General features: G+C 45.4%; 1 protein-coding gene across 3 annotated transcripts in view; it reads left to right on the top strand.

Annotated features, from left to right (window-relative positions):
• Positions 1-22: 22 nt before the first annotated feature.
• FBH1 (F-box DNA helicase 1) overlaps positions 23-18,213 on the top strand; it is a 47,614-nt gene continuing 29,423 nt past the window's right edge. For 2 of the 3 annotated variants that reach the window (XM_038530192.1, XM_038530191.1), the window contains exons 1-5: positions 23-88; positions 10,450-10,605; positions 12,969-13,570; positions 17,620-17,750; positions 17,856-17,991. In XM_038530192.1, the coding sequence (XP_038386120.1) occupies position 88; positions 10,450-10,605; positions 12,969-13,570; positions 17,620-17,750; positions 17,856-17,991 (1,026 nt within the window). In that variant the 5' untranslated portion in view covers positions 23-87. The remainder of the gene's footprint in view (positions 89-10,449; positions 10,606-12,968; positions 13,571-17,619; positions 17,751-17,855; positions 17,992-18,213) is intronic. The other variant, XM_038530193.1, reaches the window with a different exon arrangement.

Here is an 18,213-nt window from a genome sequence, read left to right as displayed (position 1 = left end):
GGCTGGGAGGCCGGGCGGCCCGGGCCCTGCGGCGGCGGCGGCGGCGGCGGCGGCGGCGGCGGCGGGAGCCCCGGTCCGGAGCGCCCTAGTGCGTGAGGCCGCGGGCGGGGCGGGGCGGGAGCGCGGGCGGGGCCCTGCCGTGTGCACACTTAGGCGCCGGGGTCCCGAGCGGGGCGGGGGAGGGGGAGGGGGTCCGGGCGGAGCGCGGCCGTGCGGGAGCCCGGGGGCGGCGGGCTGCAGGGCTGCAGGGCTCGGCGGGGCTTGCGCGCAGGACGGCGAGGGGCGCCCCAGCCCGCGCCCTGCGCCCCGGGGCCGCGAAGCTGCTCGCCCCCCACCCCCGGTCGTTGCAGAACGAGGCACGGGAGACGCGGCCTCGGGAGCCGGCCCACCGGCGGCCCCTTTGCAACCCTCCTGCTTTGACCTTGGGCGAGTCATTTGATGCTGTCCTCTCGCCACTCTTTTTTATTTGCAGGCTCCCTTACCCGAATCCCCCTTTTTCTCTGAATATCAACTAAATTAGGGCGGTGCGGGAAGGCCTCCGGCTTGTCGTGTGGACCGTGCAGGGGTGATGGGAGAGATTAGAGCAGGTGCTGAATCCCTAGCCTGATCCTTCTGGGTGCTGGTCCTGCAGACTTCCCGGTGCCTTCCGTCCCAAAGTTGCTATGCTTGCCAGGCCTGCAGACAGTTAGGCTTTGCATTCGGTGTCGCTCGCAGCTCTGCGTTTTAATGATCCAACCCTGCAAAAAGCAAGCCTGCGAGGCATCCTTACAGGTGGGGGGATGTTGGTGCATCAAGAAGTTAGATTTTCCCGTGCAGCTGTAGGGTCCTAAAATCTTCTGGCGCAAAGAATGGTGGCCCCAGTTGGTGTCTGCGGGCTCTGGGGGTGAGGTGAGGGCTGCCTCTGTGCTCACATAAACTAAGGGAGGTCAAATGAAAGAAGACGCCAGGTATGGACCCAGAAAAACAAGTCCGTTTTACTAACGGGCAGATTGAATTTGGTGCATTTACTGAGTAATACGGGTTGTCACTGGGGACAGGACGGGGTCCAGGGGTTAGCTTTGCCACAGTTCTCGTTCCAATCTGTCTTTTCCACTTCAGCAAAAGGTAGGCATGAAAGTCTTTTGAAATGCACAGAGTTTTCAAACAGGCCCAGCATTGCTCTTCCCGCAGCTGTTGGTTTGGTGCAAATGGAAATGCAGGCATCCAGTAACTTCATATTTTTTGCTGCTAAGCGCCCCCCACAGCCCCATCCTCATTACAGACCATCCCCACTGTGTCTTGCCTTGTGTCTCCAGTGTCCCTGTTTTAAAAAACGAAATGGGGACACATGGATGCATGATGAGACTATTTTATTACTTACCCCCGATGCCGTGCTGCCTCTTCCGTGTCCCCCTTTAGATAACTGGACGCTAACGTGTACGAACGTGACTGTGGCCCTTCTTGTGGTTTTTTTCTCGAGCAAAAGCTTGGTGTAGAGGGAAGGAATCCTTACCGTTAGTAGGTTCCCCAGTTGGGCCGCCCATTTCTTTTGTGCTGGCGTTTGGAATTTGTGGTCTGCTGGTTAGCGTCTCATTTCTCATGCAGTCGGTTTTGGCAGCGTGACTTGCTCCGTGGCCATCTTCTCTCCTTTCTCTTATGCTGTGTTTCGTGGTTGTGTACAGCACTCGCCTGCGGTCATCCGTGTCATGAGCCTTGGCGTGTCCTGTGATCCGTGAGTGTGTGAACACTAATGGTATCGGTCCTAGGACTGTAGGTTCACTGTTGTTGCCATCCTCTTTTCTCTTGCCTATCACATCCCACTATCCTTTGTAGGTGGATTTATTTGAAAACTGGGTTGGATTCTGTTTTGCCCTTCTGGCTTGCAAACCACTTATTCCTACTAGGAATTTGTCTCTCATTACAGCATCTCTCCATCTTCACGCTTCAGTGTCACTCACATGCCTTTTGAGGACCCATCTCCTATTTCAAAGTTCTTCCTGGAGCTTAGCCCGGCATCTCGCAGATAACTTTAAAACAAAGCAAGACAAACAGCTGTGTTCAAAACGGGGAAACTTTCCCCTTCCCCTTCCAGGAAAAAGCAAGTAAAACAAAAACACTGGCTCTCGTTACTCCTTAACGTGGTTAATGACGCGACCTCTGGGCTCCAGATAAAAATGTTAGTTACCTTTGTCCCTCCTTCTCCCTCATCTTTTCAGTCTTGTCGAAAAAGATATGTTGAACTTCCCATTCCCTCTCCCTGTTTCTGCTGCTGCTCTCAGGCCTTTCCCAACCCTTGTGTCGGTTAGGGAAGTGACTTCCTGTCGTATTTTCCTGGCAGTCTCTGTGTCCACCCATCTTCTACCGAGCTCCCAGGGTTACTGTTGTAGAGTGTGAATTTGACTGTATGGTGGCCCTGCTGGCAGGCTACATGATCCCCCGAATCGCCTACACGAGAAAGCCCACAATTTCTTCAGCGCTATATTTAAGGACCGTTACAATCTGTGCCTCCAAATTCCTTTTCCAGCCTCGTCCCCCATCTGTGAACCTCTTGTTCTCATAAAATTCGACTTCCCACTACACCGATGCTGTGCTATTTCTCTGTTTCGCACATAGTGTTTCTTTTGCCTTACTGCATCCTACTTGTCTTCCGAAGCTGAACTCTTCATAAAGCCTTTAAAAAAAAAAAAAAAGAGAGAGAGAGAGAGAGAGAGCATGAACAAAAGGAGAGGGAGAAGCAGACTCCCCTGCTGAGCAGGGAGCCTGACATTGGGCTCTATCCCAGGACCCTGAGATCATGACCTGAGCCAAAGGCAGACGCTTAACCCACTGAGCCACCAGATCTAGCCCCACATAAAGCCTTTTTCAACGTCCCTACTCTGGTCCCTTTACTCTCATAGCATTTCATGTGTGCATTTGTGCAGCACTCACTTTGCCTGATGTATGGTGGCTTGTGTTTGTTTGCTTACTGCCTTATGAGCAGACAAAAATTGTTTCTGTTTCGTATGTTCACGAGAAACCGAGAGAGAGCAAGCCCTCATGGTGTTTGTAATGAGTCTGGGATATAGCACAACTTACAAGTGGCTGTGTAATGGATTGACAGTAGGAAAAGCCTTTCAAATATATGAAAATATACTCTGGTCCATAAGTAACCATCATTTTCTTGTTTTTCCTTCCTTTTCACCATTCCTCCTTATCCTTGTGAGAAACCTGCAGTCGTCCCTGTGTGCTGTGTGTGATAAGTGATGCTATCTCTTCGGTGGGGGCAGGGGTTCATAGGGTGTGAGAGGATATGGGGAAGATCAGGCCTGCCAGCCTAGGCCTTTGGGGTTTATAGAGAAGCAGGATGTGGGATGGGAGCTCTCTCTCATGAGAGCTAGGACCACAGTGTTTTCTTTCCATGTTTATTTCTTGCAGTGGTAATGGGGAACGTGACAGTTTGAAGTTTTTCTGTTTTGAGCTTACTGTAGTTAGTGATTATTTTCCTTGAAGTTGCGTTTCCTAAATAATTTCATGTTATTTTATTACATCTTCAGTTAGGACATTTCACAATGATGGAAAAAAAAAGTGACCTAGAAATGAAACTGGAGGTTTCCAGAGGCTGCTTTAAAGCTTCCTGGATATGGAAAGCAGACTGTTAACAGGAGAAAGAACACTTCCCTTGGGGAGTCAGAAGAGCTCAGTGCCGTTGCCCACAAGCTGTGTCGTGACTTGAAGCAAGCCTTCTCTGAGCCCCGCTAAAAGCCTGGCACACTTGTAGGATGGTGTGAGGTTCCAGTGAGAATACTTCCGGAGCTATGAAGCCCTTGGGAGCTGTAAGGTAGTGCAGGGTTTTTTTCTTTGTTTCTTATTTTTTTTAAAAAATTTTGTATATTTATTTGACAGAGAGAGTACAAGCAAGGTGAGCGGCAGGCAGAGGGAGGGAGAGAAGCAGGGTCCCCACTGAGTGCGGAGCCGGATGCAGGGCTCCATCCCAGGACCCTGGGATCATGACCTGAGTTGAAGGCAGACGCTTAACTGACTGAGCCCCCCAGGCACCCCAGTAGTGTAGAAAGGGTTTCAAAGCCAAGGAGGAACCCAACTTCTATGGAGGGAAGCAGGGGAGCGCTGTGGTTGTGCATTTGTTTGTTTGTTTGATCGCCAGTTATGCATGAAGCGGCATGAGTCCAGTGCTGGGCTGAGTGAGTCCCTGGCTTCTGTCTCCCGTCAGACAACTGAGCTTCCAGTTCAACAGTGGAAGTCGAGTTCACACACACACACACACACACACAGTTGAAGGTAGTATACGAACAGTAAAATACACTGTAGCAATATAATTTGCATATGAGGCATATTAAATACATAGTTTTACAGAAAATTGTTAGAAGTATCTCAGGAACCGACAGGTTGGTTTTATTATTGCAAAGCGCTTCCTGGTTTGAGTGTGTTCTGTCTGCAGTGCTGAAGTTGGGAAGTGATACATTAACTGGTGAAATTGGGCCCTTTGGTCTCACAGGTTGCAATTTGACCTGTGGAGTACCTGGATCCTTGCAATAAGGAGCCACACTGCAGCGCACCTGCCATCCCCATAGGACACCGAGGAGGGGAAGCGTCCACTTGTGAGTCTTCACAGAGCCCCTCCCAGAGAAGCGGGAGGCTGTGGGGAACTCACAGATGAGGTTAGGTGACTCAGAACTGCCCTCTGTGCTTCTTGTTAGGAGCCGTCTGGCTGCTCAGGTACCTGGTACTAGACAATTACCTTGATTTCAGGTATTTTTTTTTTTTTAAAGCAATTATTTAACAGTCTTTCCCTTCAGGAATTGTAGGCGCTTAGTATCTTCATCTTGTCCACTTAGGTCTGTAGCCTGTCAGTTTTAGAGGACTTTTTGTTAGAAATTCTGATTAGCAATGATAAGGGAAGAGAGAAAATTATTTGGTATGAATTTCCAATAATCCTGGGAATGGTTCGAGTAGGTTTGGCTGCAGTAACAACCAGATCCAAACGTGAATGACAATCACAGTTCGTTTCTCAATCTCATGACAGTCCAAGGTGGTTCCAGGTTCATGGGTGTGCATGTGTGTGTGTAAGTGTTGGTGAGTGGGGGGAGTGACACCCTTTGAAGCAGTAATCCGAGGACCCAGGCTGCTGGAATTCTTTCCATCTTGAACACAGGGCTTCTAAGGATGCCCTGGAGAATCCAGTTCCTCATTGACTGGAAGGAGAGCAGAGGATGGAGGAACAAGCCTGAGAGGTTTCGTGTGCCAGGCCTGCAAGAGGCACCCTTCCCTTTTATTTGCATTTCCATGGGTGGAGCTCACTCAAGGCAGCATTCTAACTCTGGTCAACCAGAGGAATGTAGACTCTGTGCTAAGGAAGAAGAGAAACAACTGTCGTTGCCCCAAAGCAACCCCCAGAGCCCTGTGTTTCACTTTTTGTGACTTGTGAATTGTCTTGCAGTAAAGATTCTGGAATGAAGCAGACTGATGAAAACAGAGTTGAGGAATCCTAGCCGAACAAGTACCTGAGGGTCTGTTAACTTGCGATGTATTATCTTAAGCTCTTTGAGGAATAAGGTGGTGAGACGTGTTCCCCGCCTTCTGGGGGCTTCTAGTCCAGGGGAAGTCGGGAAGAGCTGGAGGTCGGGGGAGACCTCTGTCAGCGGGTGTGCCTAGGAAAGGGTGGCCCTGAGGCTAGGCTAGCGGGGGACAAATGTTGTCTAGTTGAAGAGGTTCTGGGCTGGGTAAAGGTAAGAATCACTCCAGGGACTTGCCACTTTGAGGTCAGCACAGAGTGGGAACCTGAGATGCCTGTGGTCTGCCGAGCTGTGGGATCTTGAAAAGGGGATCACAAGAGTGGCAGGCAGAGAGATGTGGTGAAAGTGGTGTGGTCACGGGCAGAGTTCTGCTTGACAAGATGGCTTTCATATGTCCTCAGTGCTTTCCTGTCCTGACACATGAGGGAGATGACTAACATCTCTGTTAGTCACTGTGGAAGTCTCCGAGAGGGGTGCACACCCCCACTTGGGTGCAGAGGAGGTCCATACCGCAGAGACCTCATGTAGCGTGGGCGGCCCATGAGTGCCCCTGCCCTCTCGCATCCCCTTCAGCTGCACACGTTCGTCGCAGAGCACTCTTTACCTTTGCTCCTTAAGGAGCCACGAGCAGCTTCTAACAGTAAGGGAAGCCCTGGGAGAAACTGGGTGCACAGTGCGCTTGCCACGGGGGTGGGGTGGGGTGGGGTGGGGATACCATGAGGTTTGGGTGACTCAGGGGAGGAGGAGGTAGCATTTGAACATCTTCCCTTTGATAAAATTATACTTGAACTGTTGGCTTGAAAGTATGTTAAGAAGAATAGAAAGGTGGTTAGAATTTTGCTGTACCTTTTTTTTTTTTTTTAATGATTTCACAAGAACATTCTTGCCATTAAAATAAAACCCCTGCGCCTCTAAGGAGACACGGAGCGTGGTGCTGAGGACATGTTGTTCTTCCGTTTCAGCCACTGGGTTTGTCAGCCTCCGTACGGATGTCACTAGGTATATTCATATATATTGTCTCATGTGAACCACGACCGTCCTGTGAATTCCAGGTGGCAGGTTATTGTACTTCTCCACTTTAAATGATGAGGGAATCAAGGCTTCTGGTGATGAGTACACCTGCCAAGTAGAGGAGGTCTTGTGACTCTGAGTCGGCGTGTGCCACACCTTGAATCACAGGTCAGTGATGTGTGTGACTCCAGAGGTAGACAGACCCGGGGCTCCTGGCTCCCAGGTCACAGAGTCACAGCGCTTCATCTCTCACAGGTCTAAGACTCAGATAAAACACAATCTAGTTTTTCATACCCTCTAGCTGAAATCAGAAAAGTCATTTTCGATTTGTGAATCCAATAAAAGTGGTGGCTCTGTCTCCCGGGTAAGCTGTCACGGATGGCTCAGGTGACGTCCCTCCTGATGGACAATACCCAGAAGCCAGAGCGCTCAGCCTGGGTGCCCCTAATTCCTGCCGCTCTCAGCCTTGACTCCTTCCTTGATGGCTCCATGCCAGGATAAGTGGGAATTTACCAGAACTCTCTGGAAGCAGAATACTGTGTTCCACTCACTCCTGGTAGGTCTTCCTTTTGCTCTTCTTGTGCCTTTGGAAGATTTCTGCAAACATTTCATCTTCTCAACAAACATTTTAGATTCTGATGTATTTTAACAAAATAAATATGTAAATAAGAGCCTACCCTGTCCATTTATTTCTCATCTCACAAACTATTCCTTTTGGGTATCTTTGACATTCTCTCGTCTGGTCTGCCTGTGGCAGGTTCCACACGAAAGCAGTTGTGCAGCAAATTCCTAGTGACCTGGAGCTTAGGGTCCTGCGTGCCACCCAGCATTACCACTATCCCTGCTCTTTCTTTTCATATGTGCCATAGGTACAGAAAAGACAGAATAATTCCTTAACCTACTTGAAACAAACTTACTGACTGACTCCTGGGCTTGTGGTTAAGACATTACCACCCCGTTGATGGTCATCGTCAGCGCCTCCATGTTTTCATTATGGCATCGTCGTTAGAGTTAGTTGGCTGGGGAAGGCTGGGGTAAAGCCATTCTTTGGTACTTTTTACGGAAAAAGTTCCAAGGTGCTTGGCATCTCTATTAGTACCTCATCTATATACACCTGCTGTCAGCTACTGTCTTGTTTAACAGTTTCCCAAAGCCGAATTTAAGGTATATTGTAGATTTTCGTGGGCATCTAAACCCTTAATTGACTCCAGCATTCTAATTGGTTCTATGTCTATTGCCTTTTAGAAGTCGTCTTTTTTTTAAATTTTAAAGATTTTTATTTATTTATTTGAGATGGAGAGAGAGCATGAGCCAGGGGCAGAGGGAGAGGGAGAAGGAGAAGCAGGCTCCCTGCTCAGCAGAGAGCCCAATGTGAGGCTGGAGCCCAATGTGAGGCTCGACCCCAGGAATCATGACCTAAGGCAGAGGCAGGTGCTTAACTGACTGAGCCACCCAGGTGCCCCTTTTCAGAAGTCTTCTCTTATCCAACTCCTCCCAGTAAGCTAAGCAGGTCTGTGCTGGTCCCAAGGCCCTGGATTGTATGAATTTGAGTGGTTTTGGTGTTGTTAATCATATTCCTTTGTGATTTTATCCACGACAGGTTTTCCTGGCCAGGCCAGTTTGGCAATAGACCATCACTTTCTTTAAATAAGATACCGGCTATTAGTAGCTTTTTGCTACTATCTCCTGTTCTAATTCTAGATGTTCTGTTTGCCAGCTCTGAAACAGTTGGGGATATTTGAAGAGCCAGAAAAGCAAAGACCAGTCACGTACATGGGATCTACAGTGTTAGTGGGTTTGTTGGTTGGAATTCTGCAGCTGCTACTGTAAGTTGAACCAACTATGCTTGGAGCACCCGAATTGGGCACCAGGATTTGTTAGTATTCTATAAGGGCCACTGTAGCTCTCTCTAGCTTATGTCTTTTGCTAGTCTGATCAGAGGTCCTCATTCAAGGCAAAATAATTAGGTTGTTGACTTTGTTTGAAGCAGAAGGTGGTGAAGTGGTAAAGTTGTGTCCTATAATTAAAAAAGAGAATATCGTAAGCCTGTTTTTTTCAATGTAGAAAATTTCAAATATATTTTATTTTTTTAATGTAGACAAAGTGCATGTTCATTTTTTTTTTTTTGCCGCTGTAAGTGTGAATAGGACCCTTGGTTGTTTTGCATCAAGGAATATATTCAACAGCAAAAAAATCAGTTGTAAAACCTTTACACCGGAGGGGATATTTTCTGTTCATAGTAAGTAATTAAGATATATTACTTTTATTTCCCCACAGTATTTCCCACAGTATTCCCAGTAATACAGACCTAGCTGTAATTGGACTGCTAATGCATGTCTTACCATTAGGTGGCATCTTTATAATTGGAAAGTTATTTCAGTGTTTTATGCAAATCAGTCATATCTAAAGCTTTGTTAAGTAGAGTAAGCAGATGGGTATATTTGGGTGGGGTCTTAGAGTTCAATGACGGTTTGTGGCTGTATTTTCTCATTGAAGCATTGTAATATCTCTAAGTCTCAGAGAACTGGTGACCTGAGGTCCAGCAGCTATTCTGTGGCCGGCTAAGGGCTCACACATTGCCCCTTCCCATCTGCTGGCCTCTCGCTACACATGTGGCTTTTATCCCTCTGGCTGTGTTATCACTGCCTCTTGCCTCTAAATTCACATAGTTAGAAGGTCCCTAGCATCCTTTTGGAGGGGATTGCACAACTATTTTTGCATGTATAAATAATTTTTTTAAAGTCTTAAAATATTCATGAAGATTTTTCTTCCTTAAAACTTCTGTTTAAACCTTGAAAGAATGAACTGAAATTTGGAAGGATCATTTCTGAAGATGCCAAGGGTCAAGGGAGATTAATGATAAAAAAAAAAAGTAAATTGTGCTGGTTTTACTCATCAGTGACTTGGTTTCAGACATTTTCATGCTGAAATGTTGAGTGAGATTCTCGCATCTGACATGGGAATTTACTTGAATATTTTTAGGACCTGTGAAAATGTGGTAGTGATAGGAATGGATTTTATTCCTTCTTGACCATCTTCTGTAAAGGATAACTTTAATTCTGTTACATCTGTTCTTGTCCTCTAGCTCCTTTTTCTTTCTTTTTTAAGTGTGACTCTTCAGAATGTTTAACATTTAGTATAATCGTTCCATTTAATGCTGTAGAGAGGTAGCTATATCGTGCATGTGTTAACAGATACAGAAAAATGAAATCTTGGTTAAATACGAAAAAGCATTACCTGACAGGGACTAATATAAAACTACATATGTCAATACTCTTGAGAGAGAATTCTAGATACAGTTGCTGCTATAATGCGTTGCTAAGGGAGGGTATGAAATTCCCTCCTCTGAAGATCCTCAGGAGTGGATTGTCTTCCACTTGGGGGCCTCACTCCCGTCCTCTTCCATCACAGCCGGAACGGAGATCCAGGGGCTGAGGGGCGTATATTGTGGTCCCCTTTGGGACTTTACAGGGACTGTTTCATTGGTCACTGTGTTCTGCTTCAGAGATGTGGAGAAGCTAGTATATACAGAGGATGATGAATGAGTTTATTTTTGCAAAGCTATAGCAAATTCTTAAATATTTATGATTATTTTGGGAACATACACGGCCTGGCTAAAGTCAAGGAAAAGATGTCAGATCTCAACTTATTCATTAGTGGCAACTTCTTTTTGAACAAACAGGTCATAATCAGGGCTCCCAGGAAGTCTAATAAATAAAAATAATCATTGTAGGATCTTATTTTAGGATTCTTAAATTCTAAGGAAGACATGCTAAGAGACTGGGAAATGGCTAGAAGTGGATAGGAATACAGAGAAGAAGGAAAGGGTTGGCTGGGGTGGCCCACAGTCACTAGATTCCTGACAATTAAGGATAAGTTGCTGGCTCACTTGTAGAGTTGGTGATAACTAACCAGTGTCCCATTTCTTCTGCCCATTGGTACAAAACAGTGAGACGGTTTAAGCGGAAGCATCTTACAGCCATCGACTGCCAGCATTTGGCTCGGAGTCACTTGGCTGTGACCCAGCCCTTCGGTCAGAGATGGACCAACAGAGACCCCAACCATGGTCTCTATCCTAGACCCAGAACAAAAAGAGGGACTAGGGGTAGGTCTTCCAAAAATACCTTGCATTTCAGAATCTGTAGTATGTGTGACCTTTGAATATTTCTTGATATTTGTAAATATTGCTGCTGTGATTTTGTAGTTCTGTTGGTGACAGTTTGACACGTTTTTCATTATTTGTGAGTTTCTGTGAAAATTACAATCCTATGATAGCGGTTGGCCAAAGACCCAGGAAGACATGGTGGAGTGAGTTGCGTTAGTGTGCTTTATCCCAGTGTGGTGGAAGACATGTACCAGCATCCCGCTCTTCCCCTCTAGAACTGCTGCGATGTCCTGATTCCAGCAGTCCATCACTACGTCCACTGTGCCATTAGTTTTCTCCAAAATGCCCCTCATGCAGTGCTTTCATGGTGGACTGTGCCCTGTCACCCGGTACCCAGCTGCTCAAGTCACCCTTCTCCTTGCCTTCAGGTTTTATTTCTTCCAGTTCAGCTGGAACGTACATCATCAAGTTTGTATTCTTGATTTCCATTTTCTGCCCTGCCGCTGCCACTCAAACACCTGCTATGAGATGTTTCCCTGTTACTATATGGACACAAGCTCGGACTTGCCACCGGCTGGTATTTATTATTAATTACATGCAAATCCTACTTCTGGCAGTTTGGGTTTTTTTATTGCCCATCTAGGTGCCAAACAAATTACTACTTTTGTTAATAATATCCGTCAGGATCATCCTAATTGCCTTATATCCCTTTGATATATTTAATTTTCAGAACCCAACTCAAATCTTATCTAGTCATCTTTAAATATCGTAATATATGTTTATCACTTTTTGGAACTACCGTGACCAATTTATGAGGCAGTTTAAAACTCAGTGGTGATATTCTGTTTGTGTGTAGAAGTCAATTTCTCTGTGTCGTGAGTTCTTCACTGACCAAGATTTTTGTCAGCATGTGTACGTTTCTGTGTGGAGTCCTAGCACTGAGCATATAGCAGGCTCTTGGTGGATATGGGTGTGATCAAATGTCACAATTAGAAAATATCAGGATTTCACCCAGACCTATTGCCTTCAAACTCTGGGTTTTGTGTGTGTGTGTGTGTGTGTTTTTAACGATTTTATTTATTTATTTGACAGATAGAGTGAGCACAAGCAGGGGTGTAGCAGAGGGAGAGGGAGAAGCGGACTCCCCACAGAGCAGGGAGCCCACTCAGGGCTCGATACCAAGACCCTGAGATCACAACCTGGGCTTAAGGTAGACGTTTAACCGACTGAGCCACCCAGGCGCCCCAAGCTCTGGATTTCTATCTGATTGCCTCAGAAACAGTTACCATTTTTTCCCTCTAATGTAGAAAACATTAAATCTATGAATTCTAAAGCCTAATCCTTTCTAGTACCACTCTCTTATTTTCCACAGTAAGAATTCTGGCTACAGCCATTTCAGGAAGGAACCATGTTTTTTTGATATATATTGATAAGGTGTTTATTTATTTATTTTTAAAAGATTTTATTTATTTATTCATGAGGGATACAGGCAGAGGGAGAAGCAGGCTTCATGCAGGGAGCCTGACGTGGGACTTGATCCCGGGACTCCAGGATCATGCCCTGGGCTGAAGGCGGTGCTAAACTGCTGAGCCACCTGGGTTGCCGTGATAAGGTGTTTAAATACATCATTGGCATTTTACAATAGGGTTTAAAAATACAGTAGTGATGTGTGAAATCACCATTTGGACACCCTTAAGTGCCTGAAAGTCTTGAGATTAGGGAACATGTATGCCATGTTTTACTTTCTATTTGTCTCAGAATCATGGATGCTGAATAGATGCCAACTGAATAAATGTGTGCACTAGGTTAGGTACCATTCTCCTAATATGAAGAGAATTCTGACTCTTTTTTTATTTTAAAATCAATTAATGTGTCAGCTTCACAGGAGGAAATAAAAATAAAAGGGCTTTAACTGAGTCAAAGAGTAAGTTTTTCTGAATCCTGATAACCTGAAGCATTTTCTTTCCTACTTAAGCAAACTTAGATTTTGTGTTGTAAGAGTAAGCCAGGAAAAGTGAGTTTTTGTAAGTGGGTGTGTCCACGTGAGCAGTTGTTGACTTTTTGTCTGTCCATTTGGGTGTTCAGTTTGTATATACTGCAAGGTGGAATGTGGTCCTCAGACCATGGGAGACTGGTGTCTGTCTCTTCCCATGTATGTGTCTGACTACATGATAGTGCCAAATAGAAATATTTTCTGAATTAAGTCATATATATGTATGTATATAATCAATCGACCAATTGTTATATCCTTGTATTTCTTCACTATTAATGTATGTACTTAAAAATTAGCTGTCCTCATTTGGATCAACAGTGGGTCAGCAGTCATTTATATCTTGTTCATTCTGTTTGGGTTCTCTGTACAGGTCAAGGATGTCAAAGATACAACACTGAATTCTTCCTAGCTGGCCAGCAGCGGTGCACCAATGACATGGCCAAAAGCAATTCTGTGGGCCAGGATACCTCTAAGGACTCGGAGGGGGAAATGATCTTTGCTGCAGAGAGCAATTGTGCCCTGCCTCAGGAAGGCGATGGAGAAGTAAGACTGGGCTCGTCAGGGTCTGCCCTGTCTGCAAGGAAGCGGTCTCGGTCCTTTGAGGATGATAGGAATCAAGCTACAGGGACCAGTCAGTGGGATGGTGTTTCTAAAAAAACTCCACGGCATCGTTTGTCCCTGTCATGCACAAGACCCAGGGAAGCCAGGCAAGAAGCGGGGGACTCTCTGTCACGGTGTTCTGCAGAGTCTGGAGAACCCAGCCAACAAATGGAGGACATTGGTCTAGATCCCATTCCTGACTCTTACTATGGGCTTCTTGGGACCTTGCCTTGCCAAGAGCCCCAGAGCCACATCTGTAGCCTGCCCAGTGAAGTCCTAAGGCACATCTTTGCCTTCCTCCCCGTGGAAGACCTCTACTGGAACGTGAGCTTAGTGTGCCATCTCTGGAGAGAGATCATCCTTGACCCACTGGTATGTTGGACACTTGTGGCTCTCTGCTGCTTTCTGTAAAAGCACATAGGTTAGCTTCTCTTAAAGCATGCCTCTGATTTTAACGTGTCTTCAGAAATGGTAGCGTCCATTTACCAAATTCCCAGGAGGCATTTAAGGCTCTCCATGTGTGCCCTCGCGTCTGTTTACAGCCTCATTGCCCACTTCTCAACATATCCCTGTATTTTATCCACCACAAGTGATTTCCTGCATCCTGACTGTAGGCCACATGTTCCTCCCCCTCTGTAGGTTGGTCCAGCTCCCTCTGCACCCCTGCCCCAGTAAAGGGCCCCTTATACCTCTGTTGACCTCTTATGTCTTCAAGGCTTCACCCTGTTCCTTGGAAAGTGAGATAGAAATTTTTCACTTTCTCTTTCTTGTGCTTCTGTAGAAATTTACACCTGAAGCTTACCACATTCTGTATTATTGTGGAGAGAACCATCCTCTTCCTTTTAAAGATTTTATTTATTTATTTGAGAGAGAGAGAGAATGCCAGGGGGAGGAGCAGAGTGGGAGGGTTAGGGAGGGGGAAAGAATCTCAGGTAGACTCTGTACTGAGTGTGGGGCCTGATGCAGGGCTGGAGCTCACAACCCTGATCATGACTTGAGCTGAAACCAAGAGTTGGACACTTCACTGACTGAGCCACCAGGCGCCCTCCTTCCTTCTCCTCTTACAGTATTGATTCATGGATAGAAGGGTGCTGGTCTGTTTTTTGCAATCTCCATTATGCCTCATGATATATACATAGGTGATTCATAAACGAGTCTCGTGTGAAATTGCCCTTGTGTCCCTCTTGCAGTTGATACAGTGGGCAGCCTGTGCTCTCAGAAGAGACTTCCTGGTGCTGACTTTGTCCTGTCACTGCTCTGGTGCCCTGCCCTTCTGTTTGTGCTTCAATTATACTTTTTCCTTCCCAGGTGCAGGTTCAAGGGTAAACCCAATGGCTGGGAGCATGTTTTGCTTGCTCTACGATATCCCCTAGACTGTGGGGATAAACCATAGAAATGAAGATGAATTTTCCCTTCAAATATAGTGAAGTTTAGAAATTTAGGAATGGAGGGCTGCCTGATTGGCTCAGTCGGTTGGGCGTCTAGGATTCTTGACTTTGGCTCAGGTCATGATCTCAGGGTCTTGGAATTGATTCCCACATTGGGCTCAGCGCACGCTGTTCTTGGGATTCTCTCCCTCCCCCTCTGCTCCTGTCCCCACTTACGCTTGTCTCTCTTTCCTTCTCTTTCTAAAATAAAATCTTAAAAAAAAATTTAGGGATGGAATGCAAGATGGATATAGCAAGAGTTAGTACATTTTTCTTCTAAGCATGAAAGATAGTGGAGGAAATTTCATATTGTAATGTACTTGCTTTATTCTTTGCTTGAAGTCTCGTCTCCTACTTTTGGAGAACTATCTTTATGCATTTGGATGTGAATTCTGTTGTATGTCATAGTATTTCTACCCACTGAACTGAGATGTCTCCAGTGTGAACTAAGTAGTCACAGATGGGGATGAGTGAGTTGTCTTCATTCTGCTTGAGAAGATCTGGAGAAGAATATCCTGACTTACACTTTTCTCTAAAAATGTTAGACTGACGTTGTTTTTCATCATCACTAACCAGGATGCTACATATTTATTTCCAATGATCTGTTGTAGCCCTCGTCTTCCTTTCATTACTCATAGTATCTTTCTCTGGTTTTTGTATAGGGTTATGGTGGCCTCACAGAATAAGTTTGGAGGTCGTCCCTCCCCTTTAGTTTTTTTGGAGCATTTGAGAAGGAATGATATTAGTTCTTATGAAGGAATTAATACTTGGTGAGATTCTCCAGCAAAATCCTCTGGTCCTGGGTTTTCCTTGGTTGGGAGGTTTTTGGTTATTGACTCAGTCACTTTTTGGTCTGTTCACATTTTCTGTTTCTTCATGAGTCAGCCGTGCTGGGTTGTCCTTTCTTCTAGGTTGTCCAATTTGTTCATGGCCTTTTATTTCTGTGATACTATTTGTAATGTCCTCTCTTTCTCATTTCAGTGATTTGAATCTCCTTTTTTTTTCCTTACTGTACTGAAGAGGTTGTCAATTTTGTTGATCTTTTTATTTTTTTAATTTTTATTATTTTTTAAAGGTTTTATTTATTTATTCATGAGAGACACACACACACAGAGAGAGAGAGAGGCAGAGACAAAGGCAGAGGGAGAAGCAGGCTCCATGCAGGGAGCCTGACGTGGGACTCTATCCTGGGTCTCCAGGATCAGGCCCTGGGCTGAAGGTGGCGCTAAACCGCTGAGCCACCCTGGCTGCCCTTGTTGATCTTTTTTTAAAAAAATATTTATTTATTTATTTGAGAGAGAGAGAGAGAGAGAGAGAGAGAACAGAGAGAGGGGTGGAGGGAGAGGAAGAGCTCCGTGAAGCTCTGTGTGGGGCTTGATCTCAGGACCCTGAGATGAAACCAAGAGTTGGGCACTTATCCCACTGAGCCATCCAAGCATTCTAATTTTGTTGATCTTTGAATAACACCAACTCTTAGTTTCACTGATTTTTTTTTTCTTTCAGTTTTTCTCTTTTCTATTTCATTTATCTCTGCTCTGGACTATTACTTCCTTCCTTCTGCTTGTTTTTTCCTAGTCCCTGTAGATGTAAAGCTAGGTTGTTGATTTGTGGTCTCTCTTATGTAATATAGATGTTTACAGCTAAAAACTTCTGAGCATGGCTTTCACTTCATCCCATCAGTTTTGGTATGCTATGTTTTTGTTTTCATTTGTCCCTAGGTATTTTCTAATATCTTCTTTTTTTTTTGACCCACTGGTTGTTTATAAAAATGTGTTGTTTAATTTCTGCATACTTGGAGGTTTTCCAGATTTTTTTCTGCTACTAATTTCTAGTTTCATTCTGTAGTGATAGAAAAGCATACTTTCTATAATTTCAGTCTTTTTAAATTGGTTAAGGCTGGTCTTCTGACCTAGCATGTGGTCTGTCCTGGAGAATGTTCCACATGTGCTTGAAAAGACTACATTCTTCTGTTGTTGGGTGGGATGTTCTGTATCTGCCTGTTCGGTCCACTTGATCTACTATTGTTCACATCTTCTGCTTCCTTATTGATCTTCTGTTTGATTCTTTAGTTCATTCTTGAAAGTGAAGTATTAAAATCTCCTGTAACTATCATGTTGCTGTCTTTTCCTACCTTTAATTCTGTGCTTCCTCCAGTGAGGAACTCTGAGATTTGGCACATTTATATTTATGATTGTTATATCTTCTGGGTGAGTTGGCCCTTTTATCATTATATAATCTTCTTTTTCTTGGAATAGTTTTTGATATAGAGCCTATTTTTGTCTGATATTAGTATAGCCACGGTTCTTTTTTTTTTTAATAATTATTTATTTATTCATGAGAGACAGAGAGAATGGCAGAGACACAGGCAGAGGGAGAAGCAGGCTCCTCACAGGGAGCCTAATGTGGGACTCAGTCCCGGATCCCGGGATCATGACCTGAGCCAAAGGCAGGCGCCCAACCACTGAGCTACCCAGGTGTCCCTAGCCACAGCTCTTTTTAAAGATTTTATTTTTATTTATTTGAGAGAGAATGAGAGAAGAGAACACCAGCTCCGGGGGAAGGCACAGAAGGAGAGGGAGAAGCAGACTCCTCACTGAGCAGGGATCCCAATGCAGGACTCGATCCCAGGACCCTGGGATTGTGACCTGAGCTGCAGGCAGATGCTTAACTGACTGAACCACCCAGGAACCCCCAGCCACAGTTCTCATATTGTTTGGTCTTCACTGAAACTCTGCAGTATTGGTGTCCTGACAAGGGAAATTGAACTACTGGCTTTTCCCAGATTCTGTATCTTTGGTTAGAACCAAAACCAAGACCCAGTTCTCCTCTTTTCCAGCCGAAATGTGTGTAGTGTTTCTACCCTGCTTGCCCAGCTTTTGAATTGTGAGCTGTAAGTGCTTTTTAAGTGTTTGAAGGTTGTATGTGGCTTAATCTGTTGTCTCATGGCCATTGCCTGAATGTTATTGTGGATTCTTTTTTTTTAAAATGATCCAGTTCATTCCTTGGAAAAAGCTGTATCATCGATACCTGATGAATGAAGAGCAAGCCGTGAGCAAAGTGGATGGCATCCTCCTGAACTACGGCATAGAGAAGGAGTCGGACTTGTGTGTGCTGAACCTCATCCGGTGAGTTGCTTCTCTCCTGGGAGGAAGACCGATTCTGAAGCCCCTTCCCAGATACTAGCACTTAGGATCACCTTTCTCATGGACTCTGCTGTGACTATTGTACAGCTATACAGCCACCACGAAATGCTCCCCAAGTGTGGATCCGGGACGGGCGTTGTGGAGTCTCAGGGACCACCCCCTTCTTCCCGAGGCAGAGGCTTGCGTGCGGCAGCACCTTCCTGATCTCTACGTGGCTGCTGCGGTAAGTGGGGAAGCTGTGGGAAAGTGTAGGCACAGGTGACACCCTTTCCCATTGCAACAGAGTGTATTGGTGATTAAGTTCGGCTGAAGGTCATTTTAGATCTATTTTCAAAATCTTTCCTTTTTTTTTAATAGAAGGAGTTGTGGGGCAGTGGGAGAGAGACTCTCCAGCAGGTTCCACGCCCAGTGCGGAGTCCAACACAGGGCTTGATCTCACAGCCCT

The sequence above is a fragment of the Canis lupus genome, chromosome 2 (assembly GCF_011100685.1).
Source record: "Canis lupus familiaris isolate Mischka breed German Shepherd chromosome 2, alternate assembly UU_Cfam_GSD_1.0, whole genome shotgun sequence".
In the NCBI taxonomy this organism is placed as follows: Eukaryota; Metazoa; Chordata; class Mammalia; order Carnivora; family Canidae; genus Canis; species Canis lupus.
This window is presented reverse-complemented; position numbering and strand designations above follow the sequence as displayed.